General features: G+C 46.9%; 1 protein-coding gene across 1 annotated transcript in view; it reads left to right on the top strand.

Moving 5' to 3' along the window:
• The first annotated feature begins 7837 nt into the window (after positions 1-7837).
• LOC144774156 (uncharacterized) overlaps positions 7838-18115 on the top strand; it is a 69964-nt gene continuing 59686 nt past the window's right edge. Inside the window, exons 1-2 of the mRNA XM_078659172.1 lie at positions 7838-8411; positions 8683-9026. Of these exons, the coding sequence (XP_078515298.1) occupies positions 8006-8411; positions 8683-9026 (750 nt within the window). The 5' untranslated portion in view covers positions 7838-8005. The remainder of the gene's footprint in view (positions 8412-8682; positions 9027-18115) is intronic.

Below are 18115 nucleotides of genomic sequence, written 5' to 3'. Positions count from 1 at the left end.
CTAAATCTGTTGTAAGCAACAATGGAAGGCAATTCACATTGGTTGCCTTTAAAAAGTTCATTGATAGAAATGGCAGTACACATAAAACAACATCTGTATACCACCCAGCAGGCAATGCAGCGGTGGAAAGATTCAACAGAGTACTGAAAGGAACCATACAACTAGCAAACAACAACAGGCTGAGTTGGAAAATGGAAGTAAAGAAAATGATTTGGGCATGCAGAATAACACCAAGGGAAAGCACGGGTATCAGCCCATTTGAAATGATGAGAGGCAGAACAGCACTATCCAAGGAAAATGTTGGGTGGCTTAAGACTAGTAGGAAGGCTAATTGGTCACAGAGGAGGTCAGGAAGAATGTACAAAAAGCACAGAAGGCATACAAACAACGTTTCGACATAAAACACGGATGCAAACTGTGAGAAGTTGGCCTGGCATATGATGTCCACTATTCTAGTGGGCACCTTGCACCAGTCCAAACAACCCTTATTGATGGTAGGTTGTAAAGTCAATTTTATAGAAAGCTATCCTAGTGGTAGCTGTGGAGAGCAGCCTTCAGGCTAAGACTTAGAGGCAAGTTAAGCAAGTTGTTTTACCAGTATATAATCTCTTGAATGACCAAATGAAAGTACACCACACAAGGTATATATCAAATACATACGTATTTATTCTAAATACAACCCCTCTGGTCTCTTTATGAGGCTAGAGGTAAAAGTAAAATTCAAGGAACTTAATTAACATACGATAAGTTGCACACTATACGTTTTGCCCTAGGGGCCTCACAAACCATATACTAAAATGGTGGTATAAGAACCACGTGAGGGATAGAAAGCAGGCCTAGGGCCTGTAGAACCGCTGGGGCTACCAGGAACCGCCTAAGGTTAGGAGGCAGGAGGCCCACGGGGGACGCGAGCAGTGTCTAAACACAGCCGCGGGTCACCGTTGACTTTCTATGGAGAACGAACAAGTTACAATTTTAAAGATTAAGGACACTTAGAGGTTAACTACCATGGAACCCTTTTAGAATTAGATACTTCAAGAGTCAAGACCCACGGGAGCACAGTGACCAGAGTACTTGTGTTACCTCACCCAGGGAAGCCGGGTGCATAGGTGTCTTTTGGTGTCTGGTTTCGTAGTCTATTGCAATGGAGAGCTGCGAAGAAATGCTGCAGGCGACCAGAGGAAAAGTGTCTGGGTGGATCCAAGAGTGGATCGGAGATCTGAAGAAACTGAAAGCAGAGGGGACAGAGTCTGGGTCACTTGCCAATGACCAGGAAGGCGATAGGAAAATTCCAACCGATGTCAGGTGATTTCAGGTGAAAGAGGTGAAGCTCGAGTCTTCAGCCACGAGGACCAGGAGGCGTCGACAATGACCAGGAGCTGGATTCGAGCTGTCCCACAAAGGATGTCGAGTGCTGCAGCGTTGGAATCCGGATTGGACCCAACAAGCCTAGACAACAGCAACCCACGTAAGATGACAAGATTGGCTTCGGTTCAGACCAGCAAGGTCTGGGGGACTCCACCTTTGGAGAGGAGTCAGAGCACATCTGGAGCAACCAGGAAAGCTCAAGAAACAAAGGATTGTCCTTCGTGGGGACCCACTAGCCAACGGACTAGATATCGCGAAGGAGCCTCGAGTGGAAATGCACAAATAGGGCCCACGGAACACTCGTGGAGTGTAGGCCTCTGAGCTTCGGTGCAAAAGGTGCTCGGGTCAGGGGCTTCAAATACCCCAATGCACAACTTCAAGAAACTTCGGGAAGTAGGTGCAGTTGCAAAAATGTAGGATGTCCAGGAGTTCCGGTCCCACATCTCTCGTGTCAGCTATGGGTCTCAGCTTTGCTGGGATCTCGGGCCAGAGATGTCTGGAAGTCCATGTCCTTTGTCGCAGAATCTTCGGGATCCGGCGGGAGCCTCAAAAATGCAGACCGGCAAAGATGCTTCTTGGTGCCTGTTTGAACAGGGAGGTCCCTCCTTGACCCCAAGGGAGATTCTTCGGTCTTCCAGTCAATATGGAATTTCGAAGGTCCAGGATATATGTTTCGGAGTTTCGTCCAGGGAAATCTAAAGTCCTAGTGACTGGGTTCCTATACTTATACCAAGTTTAGGGGATGGACTAACTCTAGGGTCCCACCTATGGGAGGACCTGGGGAGGGGGTGGTTACCCCCTTCCCCTTTTTCCAGTTTTGCGCCAAAGCGCCCCAGCAACCGGTTTAATTGGGAAATGCATGGAGCACCTTGTGTGACCCAGGCAGTGTCTGAAAAGCATTCACTGAATGCAACCCACCCTGCCCCAATATGCTAAAGCCTGTCTGGGGAGGTGCCAGTACCTCCCTGGGCAGGAAACCTATTGTCTAGGCCTCCCCTGCCGGAGTTTTGCCCAGCAGCAGGAGGACAGACTCGTGTCTGTGGCAACAGCATCAATTTTGTGATGCTCAGGCTCTTTTAAACGTTAACCAGGTATACCAGTATGTACATGTCTTCTCCCTCTAGAAGTGTTTGACACTTTACACGACATGTTTTGATAAAGCCAAACCAAAGTTAGCATTAACCGCGAGGCTTATAATGCACATAAGAGTATATGGTATGGCTATATCATAGAACAGTTGGGGCACCCTCTCCCACAAAACCAAGCACTCTGCCTTCAGGATTGACAAGGCCTGCCATAGGAGTGACTTATAGGTTTCTACGTGTCTATATGTATATGTAGATATAGGTATACCATATCTAAGTAAGGGGTTCTTACACCGCCTTACCCAGGCTGCAAGTGCAGACCTTTGGTGCCATTTTGGAAGGCTTCCCAGGGGTGGCATAATACATGCTTCAGCCCCTGGTAGGCCTCTGGGGTACCTATGCCCTTAGTACCTAAGGTACTATATATAGGGACTCACAAGGGTAACCCAGCAACCAATTTGGTATGTACCTAAAGTACATGGTATGAATTTAGAAAGGAAAGCAGTTAGGCTGGAGCCCTGTTTAGCAGGATCCCAGACAACTACCTGGCAAAAAGTGGGGGTAACCATGCAGTAAGATTCCACCTTCCTATACAACCCCCCCTAACGAAAGGAGATAAGGCTAACCTTTCCCAGTTGAGTCTATATTGACTAAGTGGCCATATAAGGAAGTACCTGCACTAGCATGGTTACCCCCTGTCTTATGGTCATCTAAGCAATCCCTCACCCTAAGAGTATCAGAGGGTCTCCGCATAGGGAATTACTACCTGTAGGGTGTTTTGGTAAAGTAAAAGGCTGGTGTTGGGATTGAGTATTGAAGTGAGGCCCTACTAAGGTTGGCTCAGCTTCCTCAAATCACTATCCACCATAAATGCCTTTCTTTCCATGACTGAGTTGCACTGTGCTCTCAGGGTTAACCTTTGGCTGCCTACAGCTGGGGGTTGAATCCCGTTGGTTGGAACACTGGAGGGACAGGTCAGGTTTGGAACCACTGGGTCCCAGGTTTGCCTTTGCCCAACAGAGTCCATCTGGGGGAGGTGCCTACCCAAGGGTAAGGGAGATCCATCACAGGGTTGTGGAAATTTCACCTGGCTAGGGCTACCAGACTGGCTGCCCCTTATCTGCTGATGGGGGGGGGGTTCCTCTGGACAGGGAGCTGTTAGATTTGGGGGTCTCTAGTTGGCATGGGTAGGTACTTGTGAGAAATAGGGACCCTCTCCTCTAGTCAGGATAAGGGGATTACACTTCTAAAATAACCCCTGCTCACCCCCTTGGTAGCTTGGCACGAGCAGAAGGGCTTTACTGCAGAGGCGTTGTAAGTTAAGCATTTGTGACCACATGCAGTAACCCAGTGACAATACTACAAATGGACACCACACAGGTTTTATATAAAAAATAAGTATACTTTATATAGAGTTACCACAAGACCATAAACGACAAAAATACACACTACAATTACTTTAAGATGGTAGATTAAGCTTAGTTCAGTTCAGTTCTTAAGATGCAACACTTTGCGTCAATGTACCTTAGGTTGCGTTGTGCTTCCACGACAAGCAATGTCGCAGCGATGGGAATGCAGCAAAGTTCAGATACAAAGAAATAAAGACGTGAAGATCTTTCAGATGCGGCACGCTTCTCGGGGGTGCGAGAAGTTCTCGGTTCGATGCTTGGACTGCAGCGGCGACACCCTTACGATGCGACGGCAACAGCTCCAGCGGCGACGCTTTTCTCCCACGATGCGTGAAGCTTCCGCTCGATGCGACAACTACAGCGGCGACATCCAAGATGCGACGGTAGCAGCTCCGATGGCGGTGCACTTCTCGGGGATGCGAGGTGCTCTTGGTCGATGTGGTACAGTGCGACAGTTCCAGCGGCGACACCCTCCTTCGGATTTGCGATGGCAGGCACAGCGACGGTGACACGCTCCTACCTCGTTGAGAGATTCTTCTCCTGATGCGGTGCAGTGCGACATCTCCAGCGGCGACACCCTCCTTTGGAGTTGCGACGGCAGCAGCGGCGACGGTGACACGCTTCCTCTTCGTTGCGGCACACTTCTCTCCGATGCGGTGCAGTGTGACATTTCCAGCGGCGACACCCTCCTTCGGAGTTGCGACTGCAGGCCCAGCGATGGCGACACGCTTCTTCTTGTTAGTCGCGCTTCCAGCTCCTTGCGACACACAATTCCTCAAAAGGCCCAAAACAGCAGCAGGCACTTCCAAGATAACTCTGGGAAGCTGGGGGTTGACGTCTGTTGTCCCTGAGACTTCAGCAGGGGTTCAGCGATTTTCCAAGCCCTTGTAGACCCTTCACAAGTTGAAAGCAAAGTACACAAAGTTCCTTTCTCCTCCCTTTGGCACTAAGGCATTCACTGCAGGCCAATACCCCAAGCAGCACTTCAGCTTGGGAATAGTCTCTCCTCAGTTTCTTCAGGTTCCTCTCCTCAGTAAAGGTTTTTTCTTGTAGTCCAAAAGTGATTTAATTTCATGGGATCAGGGTCCCAATATTTATACCCCAAAATCCTTTGTTCTATGAGGGGAGAGGGGCCTGTGCCTAGTCCAAACCAGTTCTTGAGCACTTTGTTTACCAGACTTCTCCTTTCCTTTCACAGTGCAGGGCAGAAACATCAGACGCCCCACAGAAGGTGGAGCCAGCATTGTGAAAGGCAAGTACAGTCCTGGAGCACGTTGTTGACAGGACTCCTTCTCATCTTTCAGTGTGCAGGGCAGAGACATCAGCCGCTCCCCAGGAGGTGGAGCTAGCATTGTGAATATTGTGAAAGGCAGACACAGCTCTATTCAAGGTTCAGGTGCAACTCCTCCCTCCCATCTAGATGCATATCTCTCTATTCACCACTGGGTGACTCAGCCTGCCTCTTGGAATCCCCCAGCCCTGTGACTTCATGAAACCAGGCATAGGAATACACATCCTAGCAGAGGCAGGTTTGAAAGTTTAGGCAAGCAAATACCTACTTTCTAAAAGTGGTATTCGCAGACACAGAATATTAAAACCAACTTCGAGTCCAGGCATACTAAACTCAAATTTCTACCATGTTCTCTGAGCCTGTTAGGATTATAAAATGTAACAATTCTAACGGCCCATTCTGGCCTATGGAGAACAGGTAGCCTTGCAATAGTGAAAAACGAAAATGGCTGTAATTCACTATTAGGACATGCCACACACACCAGGGCTTGTCTTACCTTATACCTACAATGCACCCTACCCTTTGGCCTACCATAGGGGTGACTGTTATGAAGAAAAGGGAAGGTTTAGGGACTGGCAAGAGGGTGCACTTGCCCAGTCAGCATGATAGTACCAGACTGCACGCAGGCTCTGCAATGGCAGACCCTAGACACATTTTACAAGGCTGCTTCTGTGGGTGGCACAACCAGTGCTGCAGGCCCACCAGCAGCATTTGGATTTTCACGCCCTGGGCACACTCAGTCCATTAGACTAGGGTCTAACAAGTAAACCAAATAGCCAAACATGGAACCACTGATTAATATATAACTTTACAATAGGGAGCACTTGCACTATGGCACTGGAAAGCAGTGGCACAGTGCCCAAAGCTGTTCACAAAACGAGGACAAGGTTCCTATACCAGGGTGCAAAAGTCACCCACGTATCTAAGTGCAAATAGTCACCCATACATTAAAAACAGGGAAGAATGGGGAAAAGTAATCCTAGGTAAAAAATACCCTGATGGGAGAGGGAAAGACATACTACATCCTCTGCTGCCCTCACACACCCCGGAGGATGTCATGCTTCATCATCGGGCAATTTTGCTCCTCGTAGGGCCGGCGCTGCAATTCCCTACGGGTCCCCGAAGGGTCACTTTATCGGAGATCTTTTAGAGGATTAGCCGGATGTTGCATGCAGGTGTGTGGGGAAGGGTAAGGGAGGGTAAATCAATTACGTGCAAACATGATAGTGTGATAAAATCAAGGGTATGGAAGCAGCTACAAGATTGTCTAGGTAACCCTTGGCAGTTAAAAGTACTGCTTAAAAATGACTGACCCCACAAGGCCCACTATGCCTGGGTGTCACTAGTCAAGGTCAACATGTTTCGCGCCTCTATCGCCCGTAGGTCCTTGGCGCTTCGTCAGGACCAAAAACAAAGTGAAGTGCACGTGAGTAAAATACATAAAAGTTAAAATGAGAACCCTCTTATCTCATCCAGGGCGGATCAGGAGACCTGTGTCCCCACTATGTGGTTGTAGCTGTTACATAGAAGCTGCTCCTGGATGATACCTGTCTGTGGGTAGCCGGCCCACCAGCAGAGCGGGGGCCATGGCCTTCCTTTACCGGGGTAGGACCGCCCACCGAACGTTGAGATCCGCGCGGGGCAAGCTGGGACCTCTGTGTCGTCAGTGCAGCCCTGGAACGTTTTGTTGAACAGTGCCCAAAGCATCAAACACCAGCAAAAATACATGAGGCAATAGCAAAAATGGAAGGGAGACCCACGCTAATGATGCCAGGTCTAACACGTGTCCCCTCCAGCTGAAATGTGGGGAGAGCTACCCTAACTTGTAGTGTAGTTCCTATATTCCCAATAGGCTCTGCGCATTGGAATAATATAAACAGCAGTTTAGACGTAGGACTGAGGTCATCTAGGTCTCTACTGACTATATTAGACTTAATTAGTTTTGCCAGCTAGCTCAGAGGTCACTAGAAACTTTCTCGAATAAACAAGGAGGAGTTTAACTTCCCTGGATAGACAAGAAGGGATTAGCTTCTGACAACCATAAAACATGACAACTTTGCTCCCTCCGAATAAGAGTGTATTTCTAGAGTTGTGTGAAAACAATAGACAGCTATTTCACTCAGTCAAGTGTGCATACTTAGTTTCACCGGAGTGCAGAGAATAGAGACGGGCGTTTTCAATAAAAGGTGTTATTTATTGAGCAGTCTTCTTTCTCATGCAAGAGAAATGAATTGCCACAATTGCAATACTTAGTATGAAGTAAAGTGCGTACAGTAAAAGGAGTATTATGAAATAATACTGTAAAAGCATGGATATGGTTTCTTAGCCATATGGGGCCAGATGTAGGTAAATCCATTTTACCGATTTTTAAATACCGAATTTTACCGATTTTTACAGATTCGGTATTTAAAAATCGGAAAATGATATGTAGGTAAAAAATCGGAAAAATATACCGAATCGGTAAAAATCGGTAACGGGTGATCTGTATTTACCGATCGGTATTACCGATCGGTATTTGCCGATCGGTATTACAGATCGGTATTTCCAATGCATTCCTATGGGCCAAAAGTCCCATAGGAATGCATTGGAAATACCGATCTGTAATACCGGTCGGCAAATACCGATCGGTAATACCGATCGGTAAATACAGATCGGTATTACAAACAAACGTGCAGCAAACAAAAGTGAAACTGAACACAACAGCCAATCAGGTGCAACCACCCTCCCCCTTCCTCCCAGGAAGTGCCTGCCCAGCCAGGTGCAACTCATTAGAAAGTTCTGGAGACAGGCAGAGCAGAGCACACAGAGAGAGGAGCAGGGAGAGAGTTGTTTGTGTTGAAAACCCAGGAATAATGTCAAGCAGCAGTGAGAGAAAGAGAAAAATTAAGTTCAGCAACACTGAGCTTGAACTCCTAGTCGAGGAGGTGGTCAAGGTGCACACCCAACTATTTGGGAAGCTCTCCCTCACCATGGCTGAGTCAGCTAAGCGAAAGCTGTGGCTGCACATAGTGGAAAGGGTAAATGCAGTGGGAGTCACCAGCAGGAGCATGGAGGATTTAAAGAAAAGATTCTATGACCTCAGGAGCCAAACCAAGAGGAAGCTTGCAGAGCTGCATAAACAGGCTGGTGTCACTGGAGGAGGCAGGAATCCAGCACCCCCCCTGACTGAGCTGGAGGAGTTGGTGGCGTCTACCATCGAGCCAGACAGTGTGGTGGGACTGGGAGCAGTGGACAGCTCAGCCCGAGCCAAATCAAAAGGTAAGATGCATGCGCAGCACAACACCCCATACCAAGCAGCATCCCTTAAACCTCTGAGCACAGGCCAAGCCCAGTCCAGTACTGCTAGCACTATACAGGAGCAATGCATAATGGGAAATGTAGTCTGCCAATATTAGACCATGTATAACTGAACAGACATCAGCAAGGCAGTGAAAGTATTGCAGAATCATGAAAGTTAAATGTGTAAAGATTTATTTATAGTCACTGTGACACAGTAACAATCAATGTACATACGCTTATTTACACCTAGGGGCACCATCAGCCAAGCAAGGCACATCGACACCAGGGACTGCAGCAGCGAGGGAGGAGAGTGAGGAGGCAGGGCCAAGCCATGAGCAACCATCGCAAGATGAGGAGGACACAAGTGGCATTGCACAGGAGGAGGAGACAGGCCTCACCCCCGACCTTCCACACTCCCCACACCTGTCACAATCACCTGCATTGGTATTCTCACCGGAGACTTCCCCAGTAATGCAACAGGCTGCACCTGCAACACCACCAGCCAGGAGGCGACTCGTGGCCACACTGCCCTTGATGGAGGCAGCATTAGATCAGGCTGAGCAAACTCCACCTATGCCTCATGCTGCACTGCAGGCAAACACTGATGAAGACACCATGCCAAGACGTCGCCGCATGCACAGCACTGCAGGAGGCACTGGAGAAGGCACTGTCTTCCGGGGGCTGGAGGGAAGCATGGTGCGCATCCAGCGCATGCAGGGCAGATCCATCCAGGCCTGCCACCGGCAATTCCGTGCTCTCAATCAAACTGTAGGAGAGATGGGGAAGGGCATTACTGATATAGCCAATTGCAGCAGGGACATGGTAAAATCAAATGACAACCTAGTTGCTGGTATTACGTCTGCTATCACGCAGCTGTGCGATAAGATGGACCACATAGAGAATACAAGGCGCAGGGACACCCGCGCTACCAACAGGGCGCTGAATCGCCTTGCCACTGCCACTGCACAGCTATGCAGGAGAGGAAACAATATGCAGGAAAGCCTAACACAAAATACAGCAGAGGTCACAAGGGGCATAGCCAAAATAACCAGTGCCCTAGAGGCAATGATGATCAGTAATGCTGCTCACAATCCTGCCCTGGATGTGGCTGAAGGGGAGGACAGTAGTAGCCGCAGCAGCTTGGGTAGTGCTGTGGTGCCTGCTCGTAGGGGCCGGAGGCGCACAGCTGAGCCTTCAAGCCTGGAGGAAGGCAGTGGGGATACTCCCAGTGTGTCTGGGAAGCGGCAGAGAAAGTGACTTTAAAAGTTTGGGTGAAGTAACCCTGGACATGTTGTCCCCACCTTTGTACATGTTAATTTGTTGCACCTAAGTGCTGTAAGTTCGTGCCAACAGATAAATACTTTACTTCCATTCACAACCTGTCTGTGTGTCATTACTTACTCAGAAATAGTTGGCTGTTATTTCCTCACGCCTGTATCTCCCATCACTTGGTGTTGTGACTCCAGCAGGTTGTATGTCAGGCACGGCATTGTCGTCATCATGGTCCTCGTACTCCTCCAACTCCACCTCTGTACCCTTTTTGACAGCCAAGTTGTGCAACATGGCACAGGCAGCTATGATTTTGCAGCATGTTATGGGGGTATACTGCCTTGCGCCTCCACTCTTGTGAAGGCATCTAAATCGGCTCTTCCAGATGCCAAATGTCCGTTCAACCACATTCCTTGTACTTTTATGTGCCCGGTTATACCTCCTTTGGCTGGGTGTGGAGGGGTTGAGGTAGGGAGTGAGAATAAAAGAACGTAGGGCATATGCACTGTCTCCTAAAAGGGAAATGGGAGTACATTAGTCACATGTATACTTGTAAGTCTCACTGCAATATGTGTGAATGCTGTCGCAGACTCTGTCTTACCTAGGAGGTATCCTTCGCCAAATTCCCCTGCTGACAGCCGTTCATAGATGCCGCTGTTCTGAAATATATAGGAGTCATGTGTACTTCCAGGGAATTTAGCTACAAGGTCTGTGATAACGTACTTTGCATTGCAAATCACCTGGACGTTGATGGTGTGGCTTGACTTCCTATTGCGGTAAATGTATTCGGTGGCAGCAGGGGGACAAATGGGGATGTGTGTCCCATCAATGCATCCGATGATATGGGGAAATCTTGCCATCTGGTAAAAGTCTGATTTTGTTTGTACCAGTTCAGCATGGGTGGATGGAAATGAAATATAATGCTCCATCCTGTGCAACATGGCGTCAAGGAATCTGTGGAAGAACCTTGAGAGGCTGCTCTGGGTCACCCCTCCCGCCACAGCAACCACGCTCTGGTAGCTCCCTGACGCCAGCAGGTGGAGGCTGCACAGCACCTGCACATGTGCTGGTATTGCATGTGCCCTTGGGGTGGGGTGCTCCAACAGTGGTTTAAGGTCCCTGATGAGCTCCATGATGGTTACTGGAGCCAACCTGTACCTTTGTACTATCTCCTCCTCTGTCAGCATCAACAGGGTGACCCTCTGCCTGTAGACCTGCTCCTGTCTCAGCCATTCCCTCTCTCCTTCCTCCCGTAGCCGTAGACGTCTTGCTATTACATAGAATGCCGCCATTGTGCAAACTGAATTGCATTTTGGGTCCTTTTTTATAGGCTGCACCTGGTTACCACCTGATTTGAATCCATGGTAAATTCCGACTCTCAAATACCGATTTTGAGGCAAAATCGGTATTTCTGGGCCTCCCTACATCTCGATTTTCAATTTTACCTACTTTTATTTACCGATCTGTAACATTTCCGATCGGTAACAATACCGATCTGTGACATTACCGATCGGTAACATTTCCGATCGGTAACTTTACCGATCGGTGACATTACCGATAGGTAAAATTACCGATAGGTAACATTACCGATCGGTGACATTACCGATAGGTAACATTACCGATAGGTAACATTACCGATAGGTAACATTACCGATAGGTAACATTCAATTATCGGTATTTTACTGCTCGGTAATCATACCGATCGGTATAATTACCGAATCAGCCTATTTTTGGTCACCTACATATCGAACGCTCACTACCGATCGGAAACGGACGGAAATCGGTATTTTCGGCCGATTCCGATCGGTAATAGCCTACCTACATCTGGCCCCTGATACTCTAAAATAAATAAAATATATACATACATATATACATTGACTAACCTACTCAACTGGTGCTTCTAAATACGCCTACCCCGGTGTACCTGACCTAAGCCTAATATGTGGGAAGGAGTAAGTAAGTAGCAGTTTAAGTTAAGTTGGTTTTGCCAAGAATCTGATTCAAGAATTCTCTTTAAGGGTTTAGTCAGCTCCGTACCTGGGTAATAGAAAGCAGGAGGTCTGGTATCTCTTTCTCAGGACTCGATATCCCAGCAACCCGCAAGGGCGGCTGAGAACACCGGAGCTGGCTTTTCTAGGCAGGAGAAAAGACAGCGTCTCTCTCAGTGCGTCAAAAGGGAGGGGCGGCGTCCGTGGGCTCTCGCATCAGCTGGGCTCTCGGGCAAGTAGATAGCCGCTCTGCTCCAAAAACCTCAGCGTGTTTGCTTAAGGCAACGTTAGTATATTTATACCTGAAAGGTGCCAGGTTTGACGTAAGGTTGGACATAAGACGTCAATAAAGATGTCACTAAGAACTGGCTGTTCTTACAGTGCTCACAGGAGTTTTAGGACAAATCAAAACAAAAGCCATGGGGATTTCCCAGGTTGCTGGAGGTTTGGTTTGTTTAGAGAACTCGTTGTACTTTCTAGGAGTCCGGGGAAGTAGCCTTGCTTAATGTGGACTGCATGGGCTACGACTAAATATGGATATGATTCTTATGCCTTTATAAGGATATTATTTATTATAACCACATAAGGGCATAAATTAGAAATATCGAATTAGGGTCCTAGATAGAAATACAATATCCCACTCCACGATCTAATGTCCATCATTACTAAAACTAAGCAATAGTAAACATATAATAGTGCATGTGTTTTCCAACCCACCCCAAAATACATAATTTGCATTTGAAATGGTATATGGTAAATACACGAAAATGATTGGTACTGTACGCTTATCAAGCAGTGGTTTCATTCAGTTAAAAATGCATATATATATAAGCTGAATGAATTGCGAAAATTACACATTTCATCACATATTTATACAGATTCTGTACTGTGCTAGAGGCTGAGGTAATATATTGTCTCTAGAGTTCCAAAAATAGAAGCTCTGTTCTCTAAGAATAGTTCTACTTGAAGCAGAGCACATGTGCCAGAAAAATGGTAAATATTTTGGAAGGGGAAAAAAAATAATTTTGCTTTCGGGGGAAAAAATAGTTCCAAATATTTTCAGTAGCTTTTGTTTATCAAAGCTGAAGGCCGAATTCAGAGTTCAGGGAACGCTGTGTGCTCGTTGCTTAAAAAGTTATTCTTTCTGTTCAGGGGAGAACATAATTTCAGACAGACTCGCAAAAAATTGGTCTACGACATCAGGTGAAAGTTCGACCAAGTTTGAAAATGCCGCAACAGTGCAGTCATGAGAATGATTGCTATCATCGATGTCAGGATCAGCAATGCTCACAGAAGGTTGTACCTGGGTGATGCTGCTCTCATCTCGTACTTCACTGCCACATACTCGTAGTGGTGAAGTCTCAACGAATGCCGTCATCAGAATGGGTAGCCGCTGGGGACAACACGATGCATGAGCCGTTACAGGACCTAGCAAAGTATCTGTATCCATTGGTACTGCTGATGGTAGTATAAGACTGACGTCCAACACGCATTCTTCTCCGCATAGCATACATAGAAGCACAGGTAAGATGCAATTTTGCCAGATTGGTCTGAATGAAAGAAACCAGGTCATATTCAGATCTCTTAGCCGAGCTAATCCGAGGACTTTAGTTATGCCGTCCCGATAGCGTATAGCTAGGATTGTTTCTTCCATCGTTGCTGGAGTCTTATCTGCGACTTGGCTTGCCATATCGGAGCAGAAGGAGCTCCGAGCTCCGAGCAGAAGGATCAAAAATAAAATTCCTGCTATGAGTCCCAAAAGGCCTTTTCTTGTTTTATTTAAGTCATGTAAAACAGCCAAACGGTCTTTGATATCAAAGCATTTTTCTTCTACCACTGAAGTCTGACTATCAAGGTCCTGAATATGCATTCTAGTACCGAACAATGGCTCGTACGGACTGAAACCTTTTAGAGAATTTCTTGGCAGATTATTAAGAGTACGTTGGACACTTGTTAAATGTTGGACCCACCCATCACCCGAACCTAATACCCTCACCGTTATAGATTGCTTTATGTCCCTGTTTTTTCTTTCCACTACCGCATTTCCCTCAGGATGGGAGGGACAAGAGTACCGCAATGCAATGCCCATGCTGTTCATAGCCTCCTTATAAGCCCGAGAGCTAAAAGCAGGACCCTGGTCAGAATGTAGCATGCCAATTGCGTATGTGCCGATATGGACTCGCAAATCTTTGTATAACAGTTCTGGCATCAGCCGAGTGCCGGTGTCTGCATTTTTAAGTGAATCTAGTCTTAAACATTAATGGCACGCATTTTTCCTGCTGGATTTTTGCGTATAGATAGCCTCATACTAACTAAAAGAAGGGTCCTGACAATACCCCGGTCGGTTCGCCACTGCGATCTCTGTTGCAGTTTGGACAACTCATTGCAAATTTGTATTGTTGCAGGCTCATTCCCGGCCACCAGTATTCTGATTGTAATTCTTTCAGAGATTCCTTGATCTCTTGGTGCCTTAGACCCAATCCCATGTGTGCCGCTTGAATCAAGAAGACTCTCCTGTTCGTGTTTGGAATTACTCTATCCCCCACTCCAGGGATTCGAGCAAAAGGAACGGAGTTTGCATCAATTATGTATGTATAATTGAGTGGATAGTTCATGGGTAGTGCTGCACAGTCGCCTTTTGAAGACGTTTTTACCGCCAGCATGGTTTCCCCGTCTATGTATTTTTCTGAACGCTTTTTTGTGGCTACGGAAGCCGGATTAGTTGCTTCCGCTGTGGCTGTGTCAGCCAATGAATTCCCTGCAACGTGAACGCCATCACGTTGATGACTCAGTGTATGTATCACGTGAGTCTTTCGTAGTTCTTTCTGCAAAAGAACTACCTGTTCCCAAAGCCTCTTATGCTTTATTGTGGCACCTGTGTCATCTTTGTAATCGTTTTGAACCCAGTTCTGCATGTCATTATTGTAAGACTTGACGCAGTAATGCGAATCGCACACTATTAGTGTGGGGAATTCGCGATCAGCATTTTCAAGCGCCATCTTTAAAGATCTTATTTCAGCTCGCTGAGTTGAGCAGTTTCTGAGTGATTCAGTTTATGTGACTATTGGTCTGAATTTACCAAAGCGCCAGCGACCTTTAACAATCGCGCACGCAGCGTTGTAGGATTTTTTCTCTACATAGTAATGTTGTGAAAATCTGTCCATGTAGATTACACATGTGTACTGTTCGAGAGGCAGAATTTCGATTGGCAGAGGATATTCTTCTTCATACGTTAGATCTTTCAGTTTTTTCATTTTCGGGTCAAAATAGTATTTCACGTCTTCTGCAGCAAGAGAATTTTCCCATTGTATCCATTTTGGATCTAATGCCACAGTAGTCAAATTGCGTGGGCTTGTTAATGCCTCAAAGGCTGATTCTGCTGTTAAAACAGTTATCCTTCTGCCTTGGGCTTGGACTCTATCTTTTGCTACAGCAGTTTGAACCGCATTTACAATATTTTCCGTAAGACTGAATGTCTTTTCAGCTTGTGTGTACAAATGTGATTTGTAAGCTATTGGTACTGTTTCTCCCTCATTAGAGGTCAGGTACGTGAATCCGCATCTTTCTGGGATGACTCGGATTACAAGGTTGCGTATGTTTTCGCGAGTTTGCAATGTTGTTTTAGCTAACATGTCTGTTTGCAATGATCTCAAAATTTCGGTGTGTTTTTGAGTCCAATTGATTTGTTTGAAATCAGGTTTTATTAATTCATAGAGAGGTTTAACCCTCTCCGCATAATTTAGAATGTAAGTTCTTCCGAAATTCAGGAAACCTAGTATTGATAGTAAGTTCTTCAGCGTTTTTGGTGCTTGGAGTACAGCGCACTTCTCTAAGAAGTTGTCTGCTAGGCTCTTGCCTTCCCTTGATAATTCATATCCTAAAAATAGGACTGTTAGATGGGCAATTCGTGACTTTTTAAAGTTGAATTTGTAACCCTCAGCTGAATCCCAAGTATTATGGTGTTCACTCTTTTCAAGTGTGTCTCCAGGTCATCATCTGTGAGATGGATGTCATCGACATAAGATAATGCCTCATCATCATATATTTGAAGTAACTCTGTTACTCTTGCTGAGAATAATCCTGGGCTATTCTTGAATCCCTGTGGGAGTCGACAGAAATTTGTATGTGACCCCATTATTGAGAAAGCGGTCAAATACCTGCTTTTAGGTGCAATGTTTTGACAAAAGAATCCAATAGAGATGTCTAATGTCGTTTTGTATTTTTTGCGCACAATGTTATTCATTAGTGTGTTGAAAGTTGGGCTGAAACCGTCAACATTATCAGCGCCCTCTTGCTCTCCTTAAACCTTTTGTGCGCGTAAAACAGCCGCCATTTTGAGCACCATGGCTTCCCTGCTCTCGCCGAGAGCCAGCGCGCCTCTCTCCCCCTCCTAGCTTCGCTGACAACCCCCCCTGCCTGCACCTGCCGCGAATCATAAAACCCCTCTTCGGCGCTGCTCTGCCCCAGGCCCTCGTCCTGTTCCCAGCGCAACACCTCCCTTCTTCCCATTCATGATCCCCGGCCCTTTGATGCAAACCCCTTTTCCCCGTGTGCCCGTTCGTCTTCCTCGTTCCCAGGCCGACACCCAGCTCTGCCGATACTGTTCCTTGCCCCTCCCCGTACAATAGAAAGTTTCCCCCCAGCAAGGGATCCCCAGGTTGATCAAAGCCCCCCGCCCTACGAGATCCGATCGAACCCCACACACTCCGTGAATCGGCGGAATATCCAGCTGCGCGATGATCGTCACCTGTTGTGAACGGGGCGGGGACTTCCACTGTAACCTTGCATGGGAACGGGCTGGGAAGGGGGATTCTGAGGATGTCTTTCCGTACATCAAAGTATCGACGAGAATGTGTTACGTGCAATAAAGAGATAAACTTGTGTATAAGAGGCCAGGCCTCAGGGATGCAGTTAGAGCACCTTAGAACGATACCTTCTGTCCGTTTCGTTGTGTTCTCCTCCGGAGAGAATAAAAACCTTGTTTCCTGCCTTCCAGTCTCCAGCGCCTGCCTCTTCAATAGTTTAACTTCTTTATGGGTTCAAGAGGCGACACCGCCGGGAAATACTTAAGGATCTTATATTCTGGTTGGTAGTGTCACCCTTATTTCAACAATTGGCGTCCCAAGCGTGGGGCCCATCAGCGACCCATGGATCCAGTGGGAGAGGTCCTGACGACAAAGTGAACGACTGCAACGATCGGGAACGCGTCTGTCCGATAGACCCTCGTCTGACAGCCGATCATCCGAACTTCACTGGTTCCGAACAGACCTCTCTCGAGTGAACTACGGTCCTGACTGGGAACCATAAGGAGTGCCGCGAGGATAACGGAGAAGAGAGGACGATCGGGCGCTGGATTCGGAAGACAAGAAACTGTCCATGCGGTCCGGGTAAGGTCGTGTAATCACGACAAGTTGCGAAATGATTGCTTGATTGCTTGATTGTTTAAAAAATACTAGTATTGCTCTTTTTATTTATTTGGAGATTCACTGTCTGCAAACGGAGAAACAACGGGCTCTCTCTTTGCAAGCAGTGGAGGATAGGTAGGGCAGCAGCCGTGCTTATTTTTTCTCCCCCACTCAATAATCACTTGAAACTGAACTGTTGTTCGCAAAACTATTGTTTCCTGGAGATTCCCTGTCTGCAAACAGGGAAGAGACCACCCTTTTTGCAGATAGTGAAAAGGGTAGGTAACGCAGATCTTTGCGGACCTACTCATTCTCCCCATTGTTATTTATTGGTCTTTTGTTATTTTGATCCATGAGGTATTCACTGCCTGCAAACAACGTAGAATAGAAATATTCTGTCCAGTCTTTGCACCTAGTGATAAGATAGGCAGTGCTGACTTTTTAGTCCCTCGTTACGAGCCGTCATGTCTGTCTTCTCCCCACTGATTAGTAGCCTGTTTAGCCCGGACCGCTTATTAGAGATGGACCATCCAGCCCCACTGGAAGGCACCCCTAATAAGGACATGTTCATGAAGCATGGATTGACCGCTATAGCCTATAGTAAACTATGGCATAAATATACGAAAAAGGGTCAAGAAAGTCAGTGGCCCCTGATAGGATCCTTCGATGATGATAAAATAAAAACGCTAGAAACTGCCCTGGGTAAAAACAAGACAACACCCACTATGCTTGACAGTTTCGGCATGTGGCGAAAAGAAACTGAACAACGTAAAAAGAAAACTGAGAGTAGGCTGGAAAAAGAGCTGCGAAAAGCAGCCCACCTAGCTGCCCAGAACTTAGAAAAAGAGATAAAGGAAAGAGAGAAAGCTAAACAGAAACTAGAAATGGAAACGCCAAGCCAGTGTCCGGTTAGAACTCCCTCCATGCTCTACCCTGATTTACCCTCGAAACAACGAGCCAATGAGGACCTGCTGTTAGGTCCTCCTATCATCTACATGCCCCCTCCATATGCCCCTTCTCA

Source organism: Lissotriton helveticus, chromosome 8 (genome assembly GCF_964261635.1).
Source record: "Lissotriton helveticus chromosome 8, aLisHel1.1, whole genome shotgun sequence".
In the NCBI taxonomy this organism is placed as follows: Eukaryota; Metazoa; Chordata; class Amphibia; order Caudata; family Salamandridae; genus Lissotriton; species Lissotriton helveticus.
Note: the sequence above shows the minus strand (reverse complement) of the source record. Positions and strands in the feature narration are given on the sequence as shown.